Source organism: Panicum virgatum, chromosome 2K (genome assembly GCF_016808335.1).
Source record: "Panicum virgatum strain AP13 chromosome 2K, P.virgatum_v5, whole genome shotgun sequence".
NCBI lineage: Eukaryota > Viridiplantae > Streptophyta > Magnoliopsida > Poales > Poaceae > Panicum > Panicum virgatum.
Genome location: NC_053137.1, coordinates 16,819,644 through 16,837,729, shown reverse-complemented (window position 1 = coordinate 16,837,729; position 18,086 = coordinate 16,819,644). Strand labels below are relative to the sequence as shown.

General features: G+C 46.8%; 1 protein-coding gene across 1 annotated transcript; it reads right to left on the bottom strand.

Moving 5' to 3' along the window:
• Positions 1-2,261: 2,261 nt before the first annotated feature.
• LOC120695155 lies at positions 2,262-7,724 on the bottom strand. Its single transcript, XM_039978464.1, has 3 exons — positions 7,504-7,724; positions 6,403-6,879; positions 2,262-2,266 (listed from the first exon to the last, which is right to left on the bottom strand). The coding sequence occupies exons 1-3, from the start codon at positions 7,685-7,687 to the stop codon at positions 2,262-2,264; spliced, it is 666 nt and encodes a 221-aa protein (XP_039834398.1). The 5' UTR covers positions 7,688-7,724.
• Positions 7,725-18,086: the final 10,362 nt, after the last annotated feature.

The window sequence follows — 18,086 nt, the reverse complement described above, 5'->3', positions numbered from 1 at the left end:
TTCATCTTTCCCAGCATGCAATTCCAGCCACTGTCATATACCATCTGGAGGGAAAAATTCTAGAAGTAATTCCGGTGATTTGTGAATACCCCGATGTGTTTCCTGAGGACTTGCCAGGCATGCCTCCCGATCGGGATATTGAGTTTGTCATTGAGTTACAGCCTGGCACAGCCCCCATATCTCGAAGGCCATATAGAATGACTCCCAGTGAGTTAGCTGAATTAAAAATCCAGTTACAAGAGTTGCTGGATAAAGGCTATATCCGACCGAGCACCTCACCTTGGGGTTGTCCGGCTCTGTTCGTAAAGAAGAAAGATCACGGACTGAGGCTATGTGTGGATTATCGACCGCTGAATGCAGTCACCATCAAAAACAAATATCCACTTCCTCGTATTGATATTCTTTTTGATCAATTAGCTGGAGCTAAGGTATTCTCAAAAATAGATCTACGATCTGGTTATCATCAAATCAAAATCAGACCGGTGGATATACCAAAAACAGCTTTCTCTACTCGTTATGGTTTATATGAGTATTTGGTGATGTCTTTCGGATTAACCAATGCTCCCGCTTATTTCATGTACCTCATGAATTCGGTATTCATGCCGGAGTTAGACAAGTTCGTCGTGGTCTTCATTGATGATATCTTGATCTACTCCAAGAATGAGGAAGAACATGCTCATCATCTTCACATAGTACTTCAGCGTCTGAGAGAGCACCAGCTTTATGCCAAATTCAGCAAGTGTGACTTCTGGCTGAAGGAAGTGCCATTCCTCGGTCATGTCATATCTGCTGAGGGCATCTCTGTGGATCCCAGTAAAGTGCAGGATGTACTCGATTGGGAAGCCCCAACTTCAGTCCCTGAAATTCGCAGTTTCTTGGGTTTAGCTGGGTATTATCGTCTGTTCATTCCAGAATTCTCCAGAATTGCGAAGCCAATGACTGAACTTCTGAAAAAGGGTGTTAAATTCTATTGGAGTATTCAATGTGAGGAAGCTTTCCAAAAATTGAAGACACTTCTCACTTCTGCTCCAATCTTGGCCCAGCCGGACACTACAAAACCTTTTGATGTCTACTGTGATGCCTCAGGCACAGGACTTGGCTGTGTTCTGATGCAGGAGAACCGAGTGATTGCTTATGCATCTCGATCACTCAAGCGTCATGAAGAAAACTATCCCACTCATGATCTTGAATTAGCAGCTGTGGTCCATTCACTGAAGATCTGGCGACACTATCTCTTAGGTTCATTGTGCAACATCTATACCGATCACAAGAGTCTCAAATATCTGTTCACTCAAGCTGATTTGAACATGCGTCAAAGAAAATGGCTTGAGTTGATTAAAGATTATGAGCTCGAAGTGCATTATCATCCAGGCAAGGCAAATGTGGTTGCCGATGCGCTAAGTCGCAAAGCTCACTGTCATTGCATTTCAGCTATACCATTAAGCGAGTCTCTTTGCTTTGAAATGGAAAAGCTGAACTTAAGTATTGTACCACATGGCACATTGGCTCATTTAGAGCTTACTCCTACTCTTCGCGATCTCATCGTAGCGGCACAAAAGCTAGATAAAGGGGTGAAGGAAATTCAGAGAAGACTATCAGAAGGAGACCCTAAAGTGAATTGCTTCCACCAGGATACTGAGAATGTATTATGGTTCAAGAACCGATTAGTGGTGCCTAAGAATTTTGAGCTTAGAAAACAGATCCTTGATGAAGCCCATACTTCACGACTATCAATTCATCCGGGTAGCAACAAGATGTACCAAGATCTGAAGCAACGATTTTGGTGGACTCGGATGAAAAGGGAAATAGCCAAGTATGTGTCAGAATGTGATATCTGTCGGAGGGTTAAAGCCAGTCATCTCAGACCAGCTGGGACTCTTCAACCCTTGAGTATTCCTGAATGGAAATGGGAAGACATTAGTATGGACTTTATAGTTGGCCTGCCTCGAACTCAAAAGGGTTACGATTCTATTTGGGTTGTGGTCGACAGGCTAACCAAGTCAGCACATTTTCTTCCAGTCAGTACTCGTTATTCCACAAAAAGATATGCTGAATTATATGTTGAGCATATCTTATGCCTGCATGGTATACCAAAGACTATCATCTCTGATCGTGGTAGCCAATTCACTGCTCGTTTTTGGGAACAATTGCATACTTGCTTAGGAACTCGAGTAATTCGCAGCTCTGCTTACCACCCTCAAACAGATGGCCAGACAGAGAGAATTAATCAGATTTTGGAAGATATGCTCCGTGCTTGTGTCTTAACCTATCCACAAAAATGGGATCAATGTTTGCCATTAGCTGAATTTTCTTATAACAATAGTTATCAAGAAAGCATCAAAATGGCTCCATTTGAAGCCTTATACGGTCGTCGATGCCGTACACCTCTTAATTGGTCTGAAACCGGGGAAAGAACAATCTTTGGGCCCGACATGGTTCAAGAGGCCGAAGAACAAGTCCGCCTTATCCAAGCCAACTTAAAGATTGCACAATCTCGACAGAAGAGCTATGCAGATAAAAGAAGAGATCCACTCGTCTTTAAGGTCGGTGATCACGTCTATCTGAAAGTATCACCTTGGAAAGGCGTGCAAAGGTTTGGAATAAAAGGAAAGTTAGCTCCCCGCTACATCGGTCCATATCCAATTGTGGAACGATGCGGTCCTGTGGCTTATCGGTTGGATCTTCCAGCGAATCTTTCTGCGGTTCATAACATCTTCCATGTGTCACAACTCAGACTGTGCCTTAGAGTTCCGACGGAAGCTGTTGAAAGTGACTCGATTCAATTAGAGTCTAATCTCACTTATTCTGAGCATCCTATCAAGATCATTGATCGCAAGGATCGAGTTACTCGTCGCACAACCAACCGATTATACAAAGTTCAATGGAGTAATCACTCCGAAGATGAAGCGACTTGGGAGAAGGAGGAATTTCTGAGATCCAAGTATCCGGAGTTTTTAAACGCTCATCCAGGTACTACATCTTCGAACCCTTTCCGCCTGTTTGAATTCTCTCATGCTGGAATCTCGGGACGAGATTCCTTTAAGGGGGGAAGGCTGTAACACCCCTGTGTTAATCGTCTCGCTAATCAAGAGTTAACTCGTTAATCGTGGACTCAAATTCGTCGTTAACGCTAATCGCGTTCGCTTAGCAAACATCTAATTAGCCGTGTTCGATCTCGTTTTTGTCCTTGATCCGAGCCTCAATTCAACTTTCGCCCAAAACGAAAGTTGTAGATCTTTTAATCCTCTACAACTTTTATTTTGGCCAAATTTCAGGTTTCTATATGGATTTTGGACTTTCAATGGGTCAATCTGGGTCAATTTTCGTTCAAATGAGTTCACTGTTCGCTACAGCGTTTCCACTGTGGCCGCCCATGCCGGCGTCTGGCCGTCGGCGAGCGTCGCCACGCGTCGCGACCGCCGGTGATCCTCGTCGTCCGCGCGCCGATCTTATCCTCGCGGTCGCACTGGAAGCTTCCCGTTCCAACCGTTCCTTCCCTTTCCTCGAGCTCGGGCGACCCAATCGCACAGACTCGCCGCCGTCCGCCGCGCCGGCCACGGCTCACCACTCCGCCTCGATTCGTCGCGCCCGGAGCCGCGCAGACTCGCCGTCCACCCACTCCGACCACCCACGAGCGCGGACGAGCCCCTACCCCGACCGAATCGAGCACAGACGCCGTCCACCGTCGCCGTTCCCGTCGAGCTTCGCCATCGCCGTCGAACTCCCTCTCCCGGTCCATCTCCGCCCAAATCGAGCCCCTGGTGAGCTCCACCGCGCTCTCCTCTCCCTTCCTGACCCTTTCCACGGCCGAATCCCACGCCCTCGCCGCCGCAGCGCCGCCGCGCCACCGTGGCCGCGCCGCCGCCTCCGCGCGTACGCCGCCGGACCTTTCCGCGCGCCGCCGCTCGCCGTTGCCGCGCGCCCTAGGGCCGCCTAGCCTCCCCGGAGCTCAAGCCGCCCCACCCCGCGGCCGCCGCAAGCTGCCGCCGCCGGAACGCCGCACGCCGCCGCCGCCAGTCGCCGCCGCCCCTGGGCTGGTGTGCCGCCGCAGCGTCGCCCCGCCTCGCGCCGCCTCCGCGCGGGCTGCGGGTGCGCGGGCCCCTGCGCGCGCGGCCCGCCAGCGCTGCGCCGCCGGCCGGCCGGCCAGCAGCCGCCGCGCGCGCGCCAGGGCGCCCCGGTGTGCGCCGGCCCGCGAGGGGCAGAGCAGAGGAGGGGGACGAGCTGGGCCGGCGCCCACTGTCCAGTGGGGCCCGGCTGTCAGTCCCCCCCCCCTTTTTATCTTTTTAGTGTTTTTCATTTAGTTAATGGCTTAAAACTTCTAGAGTTTGTAGAAAAATGAAGAAAAATCCAAAAAATACAAAGTAAATTTTGTTAGCTTTCTAAAATCATGATCTGCAGAGGAAAAATGCTTAAGCATGCGTTTTATCACTTTTGCTCTGGTGAAAATTCAATTTGTGTTTAAACTAGTTTATTTTGTACCACTTGTTCTATGGTTCTAAAAATTATGAAAAATTCGCAGTGGATTACTCATTTCATGTTTAGTCCACTGTAAAAGTTTCTTGGCTTGTTGCTATACGCTTTTGGGTAGATCTATTTGTACTTCGTTTACTTGCTAGGGTTAGTTACTTGTTTCTTGCATGCAAAGCAAATTCCTGTTAATTCATGCTAACCTAAGTCGTTTTAGTAGTTGTTTTTGTTGGAAACACTTCAGGCTAAATGTTTGAACTTTGTTTTCGCATCGTAAGCATTTATGCCTTGCACTGAGTTCTAAATTGTTGCATGACATATTTTTATTCGTGTAGACGCCACGACCGACGCTGTCCACGAGCTAGTTGCTGAGCCGGTCCAGGAGCCACGAGCAGGAGCGCAGCAGGAGGACGCCGTTGAGCACGCCCCCGGAGACCTAGTTAACCCCGCTGACCTGCAAGGCAAGCCCCGGAGCATAACCATAATTTAAAATTACTCAATGTTTATTTAAGTATTGTGCATTTATGTTCTAGGAGTTGAATGGAACCATAGTATGCATGTTTTCCCTAGGTACCGTGGGCCTATACTAGTATGCAGGTGTCGATAGAAATGCTTTGCTAAATAGGATTTCGGTAGAAGTCGAGTGATTGCTGTCACTCGCGAGTTTAGGATCTTGATTCCTTAGCTTTGGGCTTGGAAATACGTTGTTGAGTAAAAAGAATTGGAGACCGGGCGGGAATGAGTTGGTTTATGTGAGAAAATGGACTCCCGCCTGTGTCGATTGAGGACCGTACCGTTGTTGGCCCTGATGACCGAGTTTGAACAGTACTAACCACATACCGGAAGTAGGAGGTAGTCGAAACCGGTAAGCTGTGTACCACATTACAGCGGTGATTTGAATTCCGCCATGCTACGCTGGGTGTGGGAGTTGGCGGGTGTTGGATAGGATGCCGCCTCCGGGTTCTCCGGGAGTTCACCGCGAGGGGCCCATCACCTGGGTTTTAGCAGGCGTAGTTCAGATGTCGTGGTAATGTGGGAACAGTTGACGCGCATGGCCCGGCGGGGCTTACATGTGTCGTGTGAGTTAGGTCCACCTTGCAAGGTTAAATCGGATCGATTCGCCGTCTCTCTCGGTTAAGAGAACCTTGGTCACTGCGTCACATCGTAGTAAGAAGTGAAATAAGTATTGAAAGGTAGCGATGGAATGTTGTATTTGTTGTTCTAAAAGATAATCTGTTCTACCATGTGTGTTTTAGATGAATAGGCGAACTTAGTAATACTTGGTATACTAAACGGAGCTAAAATATTGAAAGTAAGGATTCACTTCTAGCAGCTTTTCAGCAAAAGAACTTCAGAGCCAAAAAGCTTTGCATGTCTAGTTAGTGGGCTAAGTATACCCAGAGTCGGGTAAGCCTTGCTGAGTATTAGTATACTCAGGGTTGTTGTTGTAACCCCTCTGAGCAGGTTGTGTCCCGGCGGACTTCGAGGAGATCTGTGCGTCCTGGATTGGACAGCCGCTTCCTCCAGGTTGGACCGTCGAGTGGGCCCCGTCTTCCCCGTGAAGAGTGGGCAGGTTAGCGTCACATCGGTGGGCAGGATGTGGAGCTCACCTTTTATCGTCGTCGTAGCTATCGTATTGTATTTCGAACTCAGTTTTAAACTTCCGCTGTGCGTTTGAACTCTGTTGTTTGTATTTAAGACTTTTATGTAAAACCTGTGTTGTAAATTAATTTGAAGATTTCTGTATGCGGGTAACACCTGTGCTCGTCTTCGTACGGGTCTAAGTGCAATTGTGATCCTGGAGTACAGTAGTTTAATCGGGATTTTACCCGACAGCCTGTCAGGTTACACCGTTTTAAGTGCACAGTAACTGGATTAAGTATTAAGATGATGGTTAGTGCATTTAAGCCGGTCTAATTTGGACGGTGCTGCTACAATCTTGCTCCGTCAAACCGCTTTCCTGCCTTCTTTGCACATGACCATACCATGAACAGAACTTGTTAACTGCTTCTAGAATGATACCCCAACGATGAGCAAGAGAACCACAATTACGGTCAGTCTCAAAATCCTTGTGCAAGTGGTAGTGCTCATGAATTCTTTCCCAATAAGTAGCACGAGGTTGATCAATGCCTTGTACTACATCCATACTAATTTCTAACCATGCTGCCACCAACAGATTGTCCTCCTTAACACTAAAATTTTTGGATCTCTTCTTGTTACCTTTCACACCAGTGGTAGCTTCAACAACTGCACCCTCTCTGAATACTTGTTCCTCTTGTGGGCTACCATGTTGAGTCTCAACAACTTGCACATCATGGTTGCCACCAGCATTGGTCCCATGCATTTCCAGATCGTGGCTGCCACCACCATTGCCTGCAAGCATATCGATCATCCATGGTTCCATCTTGCTCCCTACATTATCAGATCGAACCATGTCACACAAAAATTGCAAGAACATTTTAGAAATCAATAGCTCTGTTGAAGCTACACAAGAAAATTGGCAAGAAAATGGGCTGTTCAATTGCCCTGTTCCTCTCCCTCCCCAAGCTCCCTCTCCTTCCAGCGCTAGCAGTCTACCCCAAGCTCCCTCTCCTTCCAGCAGCGCTAGCAGTCTAGCACAGGCCAGCGCGGCAGCCACTGGAGGCCAGCGCAGCTCAGCGCCCGCGCGGCGGCCGCGGGAGGCCGGCTCAGCACCCGCGCCGCAGGCCACGGGGCCCCAGCGCAGAGCCCGCCCGGCGCAGCGCCCGCGTGGCTGGCACGGGAGGCCGGCGCAGCGCCCGAGCTGGGGCTACTACCACCTCCTCCCACATGCTGCAGGGGGCTTTGGCGCGCAGCTCCGGCCATCTCCTCGGCGCGCAGCTCCAACCATCTCCTGGTCCCGCAGGGGGCCTTGGCGCGCACGGATCCGCTGCAGCGCATGGGGTCGCACCACAGGGAGCGCAGATCCGGCCGCCGGCACTGCTGGCCCTCCTCTATCACCCTAGATCCACTATGTGGATTGCAAAAAATGGATGGAGACGACGGGGAGGCGCATACCTGGCGGGAATGTCCCAGCCGGCGCGGGAAGGGGCGACGGTTGCTCCTCCACGTGGATGAGAGTCCGGACCGGAGCTCCTGGATGTAGGAGGTCGGAGCTCGCGGATGAGAGATCTCCTATCGCTAGGAACGTGATGAGAGATGGGTTGGAGGGGATTTTTGGGTTTCTCTCTCCTAAAACCATAATAGGAGACGCGAAGAGGGGTGGGTTGGAGTTGCTCTAACCATATAACTTGATCATGTTAAAAACAATACAGCTGCTACACCGAACCATCTATTTTCACTGCTAGGCTGGATTGTAAAAATTCAGATTAAAATTTGAAAGCAGATTACTAAGAGGCTGTACAACTAGCAAACAAGCTAATAAGCTAAGGTGGTAACCAGAAAGGAGGCTAGTGTTTTCTGGGTCTATTCTAGTTAACAACAATATCTAATTTTGTCCATTTCATTTATACGTTGTCTTCTTATAATATTATGTTTACTTTGTTTTATTATAATCAATTTACTAAGATTGTATTACATCTTCCCTAAAATAAGATTGTATATATTATGTCAAAACTAGTACGAAATTCCCTCTTACCTCGTTGTGTGTATTATTTACCGGTTTATATGGGGGGCCGCTAATTTACGGTCAACCGTACGGAACCCCTCCGTACGGTCGATTTTCCGACCATTCGGTTTTTTCCTATTTTAGTAAGTTTTTTGTCGTTTTCTGATTTCAAGAAATTTTTTCAAAGAAAAATTTTAGAGAAAAAAATTTTGGCGAGAGACATAAAAATTTTTCTAAGAAAAAAATTGGCGAGATAGAAAAAATTGAAAAAATATTTGCATCCAAACGAAAAAAAGTTTGGGGAAAAAACTTTTACAACCTAAACTAAAAAAACAAATAAAAAAATTTTGACAAAAAAAATTTTGCATCCAAAAAAATAAAAAAGAAAAAAAATGCTAACTGGGCGCCACCGCCGCTCCCAGTCGCAGCGCCGCCCCGCCGCTAGCACGCCACCGCACCTCCCCGCCGCCGCTCCGCCCTGCCGCCTCCCCGCCGCCGCTCCGCCCCGCCGCGCCTCCCCGTCGCCGCTCCGCCCCGCAGCGCCGCCCCGCCGCCGCTCCGCCCCGCAGCGCCGCCCCGCCGCCGCTCCGCCCCGCCGCGCCTCCCCGCCGCCGCTCCGCCCCGCTGCCGCGCCTCCCCGCCGCCGCTCCGCCCAGCTGCCGCTCCACCCCGCCGCGCGCGCCCTGCTGCCGCTCCGCCCCGCCGCGCCTCCCCGCCGCCGCTCCGCCCTACCGCCTCCCCGCCACCGGCCTGCCTCCGCCCACCACTAGCCTGCCTCCGCCCCGCCGCGCCATGAATCTGGCCTGTGGAAAAGGAAGGGAAAGGGAAGGGGGAGGCCGGAAGGAGGAGGGACAAGGATCCCCTGCGCTGGATCTGGGGAGGACGAAAGAAGAGGAAGAAAGGGGAAGGGAAAGGAGCCGGGAGCGCTTGAGAAAAAAGAAGGGGAAGGAGTGGTGGGGTCCACTATGTGGTGGAGTAGGTGGAGTCGACCGTAAGTTTCCCACTGTCCGGTCACCCGTAGATTCATCATCGCGGTTTATATGTGGCTTCCTAATGGAGTCCGGAAAAAAATAGTATATACAGAATTCATATTAATCAAAAAATGGAAAACATGCTACCTCGTGGTTATCTAAACTTTTACATTAGGATCACCCTCATCATTATATCCTTGAAAATTGTATAATAAAATTCCTTGTTAAAATTTTCCTAGCTACTTGTTGAGAAGGATATATATTCTCCTAGGCCTGTTAATTTGATGCCCAGCATGCAGGGAAGCTATCAGGTTACCCATGCATTCCGGGTGCAGGTTTTCCTCCGATCCCAGCCCACTGCACACCTCGCACTACGTGGTTCTCTTCCCATGAACTAACTCGCGCTGCTAATGATCAATAAAATAACCGAGAGATATCCATCGATGGTAACAACAAAAGGGCAAACGTTAGTGACAAGAAATATATTGCTTTGTTTTCCGAACTTCATTTTCACCGGAGATCGCCCTTTGTCATTTCTGCATATGCAGATCGAACCGTAGATTTCCCATTGGTGTTTGTATATAAGATTGGTCCTGCGTCAGGGTTAAAAGAAACAGGGTTCAGAATATCCGTGGCCACATGATGCGTCGCACCTGATCGAGCAGTAGCCATCACGCACGTACGCATCAGTGATGTATGGAGCACACTCCCTACTTCCTGGAAACTGCGGCATGATGCGTACCTAGCCTAGTGACAGTGCTGCACACCCTTTCCAATTCAACCAGAGCTGTTTGGCTGCAATTTTTTTTTGGTCAGAGACTAGGATGTAGACATGGATAGTTAAGTAGTATGGTCCATACCTATTACCTAGTCCAAGTTCTCTGATCAAAGAGCCAGCCAGCCCTCTGAAATGAAGGAGGGAAGAAGTTGAAGGGAGAAGCGACTTCCTCGTTCTGACTTGGAATCCCTTGATCAACCACTTGAACTTGCTTGGGAGAATATCAACCACAAGAAGAAGGAAAGTCAACACACATAAAAAAGTTTGAAGTTTCCTGCTGACTGCATCCCTGCAGGGTCAATTTCTACACGCACACAGTCATATTTCCTTGTTTTCAGCAGCAGAAATACTCCACTAAATTTGAGAGAAAAAAAGGAAAACGAGTGGGTCCCTAGCTAGTGGCGTAACTGTCTTAACAACATGCTATAAACAAAGTGGAATTTTGAACAAGAACCCCTGCTACCTGCCCTCGCGGCACAAACAATTATTTCCCTCCGTGCTGCTGGCTGGGTATATTATTTCTTGTCAGCGCGGCAGCCCAGCTGCTGCCCCCCACAAAATAAATAAAACTACTTGCTCGCACACGATGACTAACCACAGACCAAATTGCAAAAATATCCCCAGCGTACGTCGCAGGTATTAAGTCCCCGGAGAAACGGATCGGAAGCTTTGCGTGTGTTCATTTCATTCAGATGACCATTGACTGAAGAACAGTGATCGGCATGCAGCGGGATCCTCTCCCCGGCTAATGAAGCGAACGAACCTGCCTGATGGACGCAGGATTTTGATTCTGCGGCGGGGCAGCGTTGAGCGCGACGGCGCTGCCTTCTTGCGTTGGATGACTTCTTGGATCTGGGCCGGCCGGCCGGCCGCCGCCGCAGGGACATGATACGAAGCGTCGTCGATCGACAGCCGTCGCCGAGAAAAGTCGGGGAGGCGGCGGCTCCGCCGTCCACGTCGTCGGCGTATGCGGGCAGAGAGGCAGGCGGCATCGTGGAACCTTCTTTTGTCGGCCGGCCGGCGGGGCTCGCTTTGTCCGCGATCCACAGATCTGTCACTAGCTACTATATATGTTTGTTTTTAACAAATTTTATGTTAATCTGTCACTAGCTACTATGTTTGTTTTAAACAAATTTTATGTTATCTAGTAGCTAGAGTCTCTAGTATATGACTGGCCAGGTACGGCCCTCTGTGGGTAAGTGCTTCACCAGAGGCTACTAGCAAGCTGCTACTGGATGGATTGCAGTAGGTAACTAGGTACTGCCCAGGTAATACTGGGTTTAATTTTATATATATGCTAGCTCTTAATTCTTATGTCAGCTAGATGTCATTAGCTAGGGATTTATCTAAGCACGAAGATCGCGAGGCTTTTGCTGTCATGTGGATAGTGCTCAAGATATCCAGCATATACTAATAATGGGCACCATCCAGGGAAAACAAATTTGCCGGTACTAGTACTAGTAGTGTAAACTAGCACAAATCTCTCAACCAGGCGCGACCATCTATTGGGTTCGAGATATGGCTGGCACGAAAGAGACGACACAGTGGCAAGTGGAAGCGCCTAGCTAGTTGTGTGCACTGTGCGTGCCGTCTTGTCCAACTTTTAGATAAGAGGAAGAGAGCTAAGAGTTCAAGATACCGAGGCGAGGCAGAACGGTCATTTCAGGGGGTTGAAGCATGTCATCCTGCAGTTTCTAGTACTGCTAAGAAAGTATATTGAAGGTCATTACGCATTGGTACGGTATATATCTTGAGAGCTTGAAAAGACTAATAGCGAATAAAGAAAGACGATGCAAATTGATTTCAACAGATGACTCTTAATCCCCCGGGCGGTGCATATATTTGGTGCAATCTTCTCTCCTGGATTTCTCTACGAACAAAGTGCTCTTATTATGGACGAGGTAGTTATACTGTTCAACCACTGTAATAGTGTACTTTGGTTGTGTCTAAACAATTTATCAAAGTAACTAATAATGAAAACTTTTCATGGCTATTATATACTCCATCCGTTCCAAAATGTAGGTCGTTTTGGCTTTTCTATATTCATAGTGTTTGCTATGCACCTAGATATAACATATGTCAAGGTACATAGCAAAATATATGAATTTAAAAAAATCAAAACGATTTATATTTTTGAAAGGAGGGAGTAGGTGAGAGCGAGGAAGTTTTACATGTGTTAGAAGTTTCTAAGACAAATTCGCAAAACTCGGAGTAAGTCCTTTAATTTTAACCTATCAATAATACACTGTCGCTGCAGGAAAAAGGGCCATTAGTACCGGGCGCATGGCGCCCTTAGTACCGGCTGGCCGGTACTAAATGGACCGTCCATTTAGTACCGGTCGCAACGCTTTAGTACCGGTCGCAACGCCCGGTACTAAATGTACCATCCTTTAGAAAAAATACATCCGGATAAATGCGCGTGCGTTGGGGTTCGAACTTGTGACCTGTGGCCTCGCGCGTAGTCTCCTTTACCATTCCATCCACACAATCCATGTGAGTGGATGGAAGATATTATCCTTTTGAAGTAACCCAGGTGGACCATTTAGTACCGGGTCATAACACCACCCGGTACTAAATGCCACCATTTAGTACCGGGTGGTGTTAAAAACCGGTACTAAATAGTTGGGCCCCCGGAAGACATTTAGTACCAGACTATAACACCAACCGGTACTAAATGGTGTCATTTAGTACCGGGTGGAGATATGACCCGGTACTAAATGGCTCCGGGGGGCACTGTGTTGTAAAACCGGTACTAAATTGACATTAGTACCGGCTTTAAAGCAACCGGTACTAATCGGAGGTGGACGAATGCCACTTTTTCTAGTAGTGTGTGTCACAGTTTGATATATTTTATTCATTGATGTATTGAAACTTCAAATTTCTCATATATATAGAACTTTAATTTATTGTCCATGCATGATGCATGTTCTATCCTTGAGCTGGCAGCTTTCTGTAGTGTTACAGTGTACAAGATGTGGAGTTTGGGCGTGATTGTACTAGGGTTTATTATTTTTGTAGAACTTTGCATCCGTATCTACACTGTTCAATAACAAGTACAGGAGATATTAATAAAGTAGTCATCTTTATTGTCCATGTCTATCCTTATTGTTGACATTATGCAAGGAGCGTGGGGAATAGAGGGCTGATATGAATAAATTATTAGCACGTAAAAAGACACCTGCACAGGGTGTATGCATGCCAAAAATGTAGAGAAGGCCGAAAGGGAAAGGTTGCAATCATGCTAGTCATGGGTTGGTATATAGCAATATTTAATTTGTTTTTCTATTGCTCCCTCCAGTCACAAATGTAGTTATCTCTCACAACTCTTTAATTTGAAGGGTAGTTATAATTTGACCACTATTTTTTATTTGATTATATATTGATAAATCACAATGAGTTATGATATAATGAATCTACTTTTGAAGACCATGTGTACAAATGGTTTTCTGTGGAGCGAAAAGTTGAGAGAGAATGAATTGTATCGATTTCATGGGGACCACTGTTTATATACATGCTCAATGGGCTAGGGTTGGACTTTTTTGGTGATTAGCAACTTCTAATAACATCATTAATAATAAATTAGTGAATTGATCAATAATCTAATTGCATCACAACAGTTTTTAATGTTTCATTATATCCTCCAATTATTCTGAAATATTATGGTTTAATGGTATAACTGGAATCTTGTAGTACACCCAAAATTAGTGTATTTATGACTAGATCGAGGGGCTATAAAAGTTCAAAATTGGTACCCTTGATACCTAGACATCTAAAGAGAGAGTAGGTACGGTGGAACTTATACTAGTACTACAAAAATAGTTAAATCAGGTAGACAAGAAAATAAAGGAAGCTCAAAGTCAGTTTTAATGAAAGAAATTAATTAAGACGCATATTGGAAACATATTAAGTACATTCGATGTCTATAAAATTTAATCATAACAATAATCACTACATGAGTCCAATTATATAAAAATGTTTTTCTCTTTTTTTTCTTGCATTAATGTAGAATCCTAGTTTTTTCACGGGCCCTAAATCTGAACAAAGTGGCAATTTCTTGTTTTTCTAGCAATGTTTTTATCTAGTTATATATAAAACCTACTACAACAAAAGAAAATCACTATTTAATAAAAATTATTTCTTTCAATTTCCATAACATAAATATGCAAATTTTGTATATAAGATTCAAATTATTTTGTATGCAACTTACAATACATCTCAGGCTCTCTATATGTAATAATAGTTTAAAAAAGGTTCCTTTTGGAGCATGAGGGCAGCTACCGGGGACTATTGTGTTAATTTGGTTTGCACCGGAAAGTGCCCAATCTAGCCAAGCCAAACTTTAGTCACCATTTAGTGCAGAAATTTAGCCTTGTTAGCATTCAGATTTGCTCACCTTAGCATGTGTTTGGTTCAAGGATCTAATGCAAGTGCGTTGGGTTGGGTTGGACCCATTTTTCTAGGTGTTTGGTTTGGAGTCTAGAGGGTTGCACTACTACAGAAAATATTTATCGAGGCGGACAAAAAAAACATTAATCGAGGCGGTTTTTGCAAACGCCTCGGAGCTTCCATCACGGTTAATTAGCATTAACCGAGGCGGTTGGCCTACCCGCCTCGGTTAATAAAATAAAAAAGGAAGCCCTTGGACAGGCCCGCCAGGCCCATCCAGGTCCTGCCGAGCCCATCCAGGGGGCCGGATCCGCCGCCGCTCGAGCCTGCCCAGATCCACGCCGCCGTGGTGCTGCCCTGCCATGGAGGTCCCGCCCGTCGTGGAGCCCGACCAGATCCACGCCGCCGCGGAGGTCCCGCCCGCCGCGGAGCCCGACCAGATCCATGCCGCCGCCCGGTTCCGGTGGCGCCGAGGCCGCTCGCGTGCGCCTCCATGGCCGCCACCGCGCCGAATGTTGCAGCAGAGAGGGAGGTGTCCGCCGCCGCGCCGGACCTGTTGCAGGGAAGAGGGAGGCTGGGTCGCGCCGCAGGAGGACCGCGCCACCACGCCGGGTCGCGCCACAGGAGGACTGCGCCACCACGCCGGGCGCGGCGCCGCAGGGGGGCGGCGCGCCCCCGCGCCTGGCCGCGCCACCGCCAGGGGCCGCGGGTGCCGCCGCCGCGTGCTCCGCACGCGGATCCGCGTGCCATGCCCACGCGCAGGAGTGGAGTGCGGGGCAGGAGGCAGGAGCAGCAGGAGGGAAGGGGGGCGGCGGGAGTGCTAGCACGAGAGAGGGAGAGAGAGAAGGCTAGGGTTATCTTCCTTATATAGCTGTTCTCAGCAATTGGGCTCATATAGGCCCATTTGGGCTCGGCTATTAACCGAGGCGGACTTTTATAAGATGTCCGCCTCCGGAAATTGGGGTATTAATCGAGGCGGACATTTTAAGAAGTCCGCCTCGGTTAATCGATTTTGAGAGGCGGTTTTTTGTAACTGCTTCGGTTAATAAAAAACGACCGCCTCGGTTAATCGAAGGTATTAACCGAGGCGGTTTTTTTATGTGCCCGCCTCAGAGGCCTATTTTAAGTGCCACGCAAAATAAAATTCTGTAGTAGTGTTGTGTTCAACTCCAGAGAAGAATATGCTCTTCGGATGCCGCTCGGAGTGGTCCATCCAAATCGAGCGGACCATACCAAATCAGATGGACGTCATCTCTGGCTCGAGCAGAGTGGGAGGAGCACCAGAGGGCGGCAGTGCACGGACAGGCATGCTCGGTGGCCCACATGCTTGTCGTCGCAGTCGTCGACCAGGCCGGCCCTCACGGTCCATCTCACCATTGCCCCAAATTGAGCGCGAGCACAGCAGGAGGAGCACTAGCAGGAGGCGGTGCATGGATGGACGTGCTCGGTGTCCCAGTGACACTCGCCATCGCCGTTGTTGACCAGGCCAGCCCTCCGCCGCGACGAGATCCATGATTGCTCGCCGTGGCGTTTGCTGCTGCTTGGATCTCTGTCGCTGCCTCCTCATCACGTGATGAGAGGCGAGCGAGCCGCGGGGCGGCGCGACAAATTAGCTACAAGAGTAGGAGTGGCTCCCGTAGGAAGAAGGGGAGGGAGGAGGAGGAAGAAGGTAGGCAGAGGGAGAAACATCCACTCTATCCCACATCTATATTCTTCGAACCAAATAGAAAATTAGGATGAACTCAACCCTTCAGCCAAACATCAAATCGAACCAACCCAGTCCAAAAATGTGGGTCACTGTAGTCCCCGAACCAAACACATGTTTAGTCTATGTTATAAAATTAGCTAAATCATGTAGGGAGCACGCCTATTCGATGGCCAAATTTTGACTTGGCCAAGGTGGCAAATTTTCTGTAGCAGAGTGCGTTTAATTTCATACTAATTTTACCATATACATAGCTTGAAAAGTTACTGGCATATCCTAAATATTACAGATACACTCGAAAAAAATACTAGAAATAACGATTCCATAGACCATAGTACCCTTATTAATACTCGTGCTCCAAATAGATCCAACCAATTACTAAAATTAGCAAGTCAAGTATATATCCATTTAATCTACCAACAGGCGGCCCAGGAGGGAAAGGTTATTCATCGCGCGCGTGAGTGGGTGCTGGAGCATCGCAGAAGATTCCCAGTAGAGCGGATATACCTTGGATTGTGTGCTATGCATACGTTCAGACTAAAAAAAATCTCTATTTCGCAAACCGATTTTCCAAATTTAATTTTGACTACATTGTAGTGATCTTTACGTTGAGATCTTCGAAACTAGATCACACTTGCTTACATTTGAAAAAAATAAACAACTTTCTTTTTTGTTCTAAAACATTTTTCTTTGTTCTTAGAATAGTTAATTTTGTTTTTGCCGTACCTTGTTTTATCTTTACACCTATCCCTCTTATGATGAATATCCCTCGGAATATTTATTGGGAACATTTTTTTGGAACTTCCGTGGAAACGAAAACACTTTGAATATCTCAAAACAATTTGAACTGTTTTCAAACAAATCTAAATATCTCGGAACAAATAGAACTATTCCAAACAAATTCGAAATATTCCAAACATTCCGAACATTCTAAAATGTTCCAGAACAACCGAACAAAACATATAGTTTTGCTTGAATATCTTGGAACAAATTGAAATGTTTCCAAACAATCTGAATGTCTCGGAACAATTAGAACTGTTCCAAACAAATTTGAAATGTTTCAAATATTCCGAACATTCTAAAATGTTTCGGAACAATTAAACAAAACTGAATGTCTCGGAACAACTTCTACTGTTTCCAAACAAATTTAACAAGTTTCAAACATTTGGAGCATTCTAAAGTGTTTCGAAATAATTTGAATATCTCGGAACAATTTGAACTATTTTCCAAACAAATCTGAATATCTCAGAACAATTAGAACTGTTCCAAACAAATTCGAAATATTTCGAACATTCCGAACATTCTAAAATGTTCCAGAACAACCAAACAAAACAAATAGTTTTGCCTGAATATCTCGGAACAATTTGAAATATTTCCAAAATAAATCTGAATGTTTCGGAACAATTACAACTATTCCAAATAAATTTGAAATGTTTCAAACATTCCGAAACAACCAAACAAAACTGCTATTTCCAAACAAATTTATAAAGTTTCAAACATCGGGAACATTCTAAAGTGGTTTGGAATAATTTGAACTGTTTCCAAACAAATTTCAATTGGTTCAAACATTCTGAACATTCGAAATGTTTCAAAAATATTTGAAAATCATTCCAAAACAAATCTGAATGTTTCAGAACAATTTGAAATGTTTCGGAATTATATTTATGGGAAACTTTTTATTGCAAACAAAACTATTTGAAATTTGTTCCAAAACAAATCTGAATGTTTCAGAGACATTCGAATTGTTTCGGAAGAGACTCGAAATAAATAAGAATTCTATTTATTGGAAACTTTTTATTTGGAATCAACTTAAACAAATGGCAGATTTATTAATGGGCCGGGCCGGGCCGCAAACTTCAGCTGCACCCGCCTCGCACGATCCTTTCTGCGATGCAATCCTATAAAATCGCACGAAGCGATAAATAGACGCGCCCGGCCAGGAAGGAAGGCAGGCAGCAGCATCCGATACTACAGTACAAGCATGGTCTGTGACGTCACCGTCCCTTGTCGTATCCCGCCGCCCTACGTCAGCCCTGCCCTACGTGCCCGCCCGACAGCGCCCTGGCTTTCCAGTTAAAGCGACAGGCCCCGCCGTCCCCACATGCCAGCAGCGCCAGGCGCTGGGCCCCACCCCAACCGTCCTGGTCGGTAGAAAATTCGCGCCCCCGTTTCTCTCTATATAAACGGGCCCCG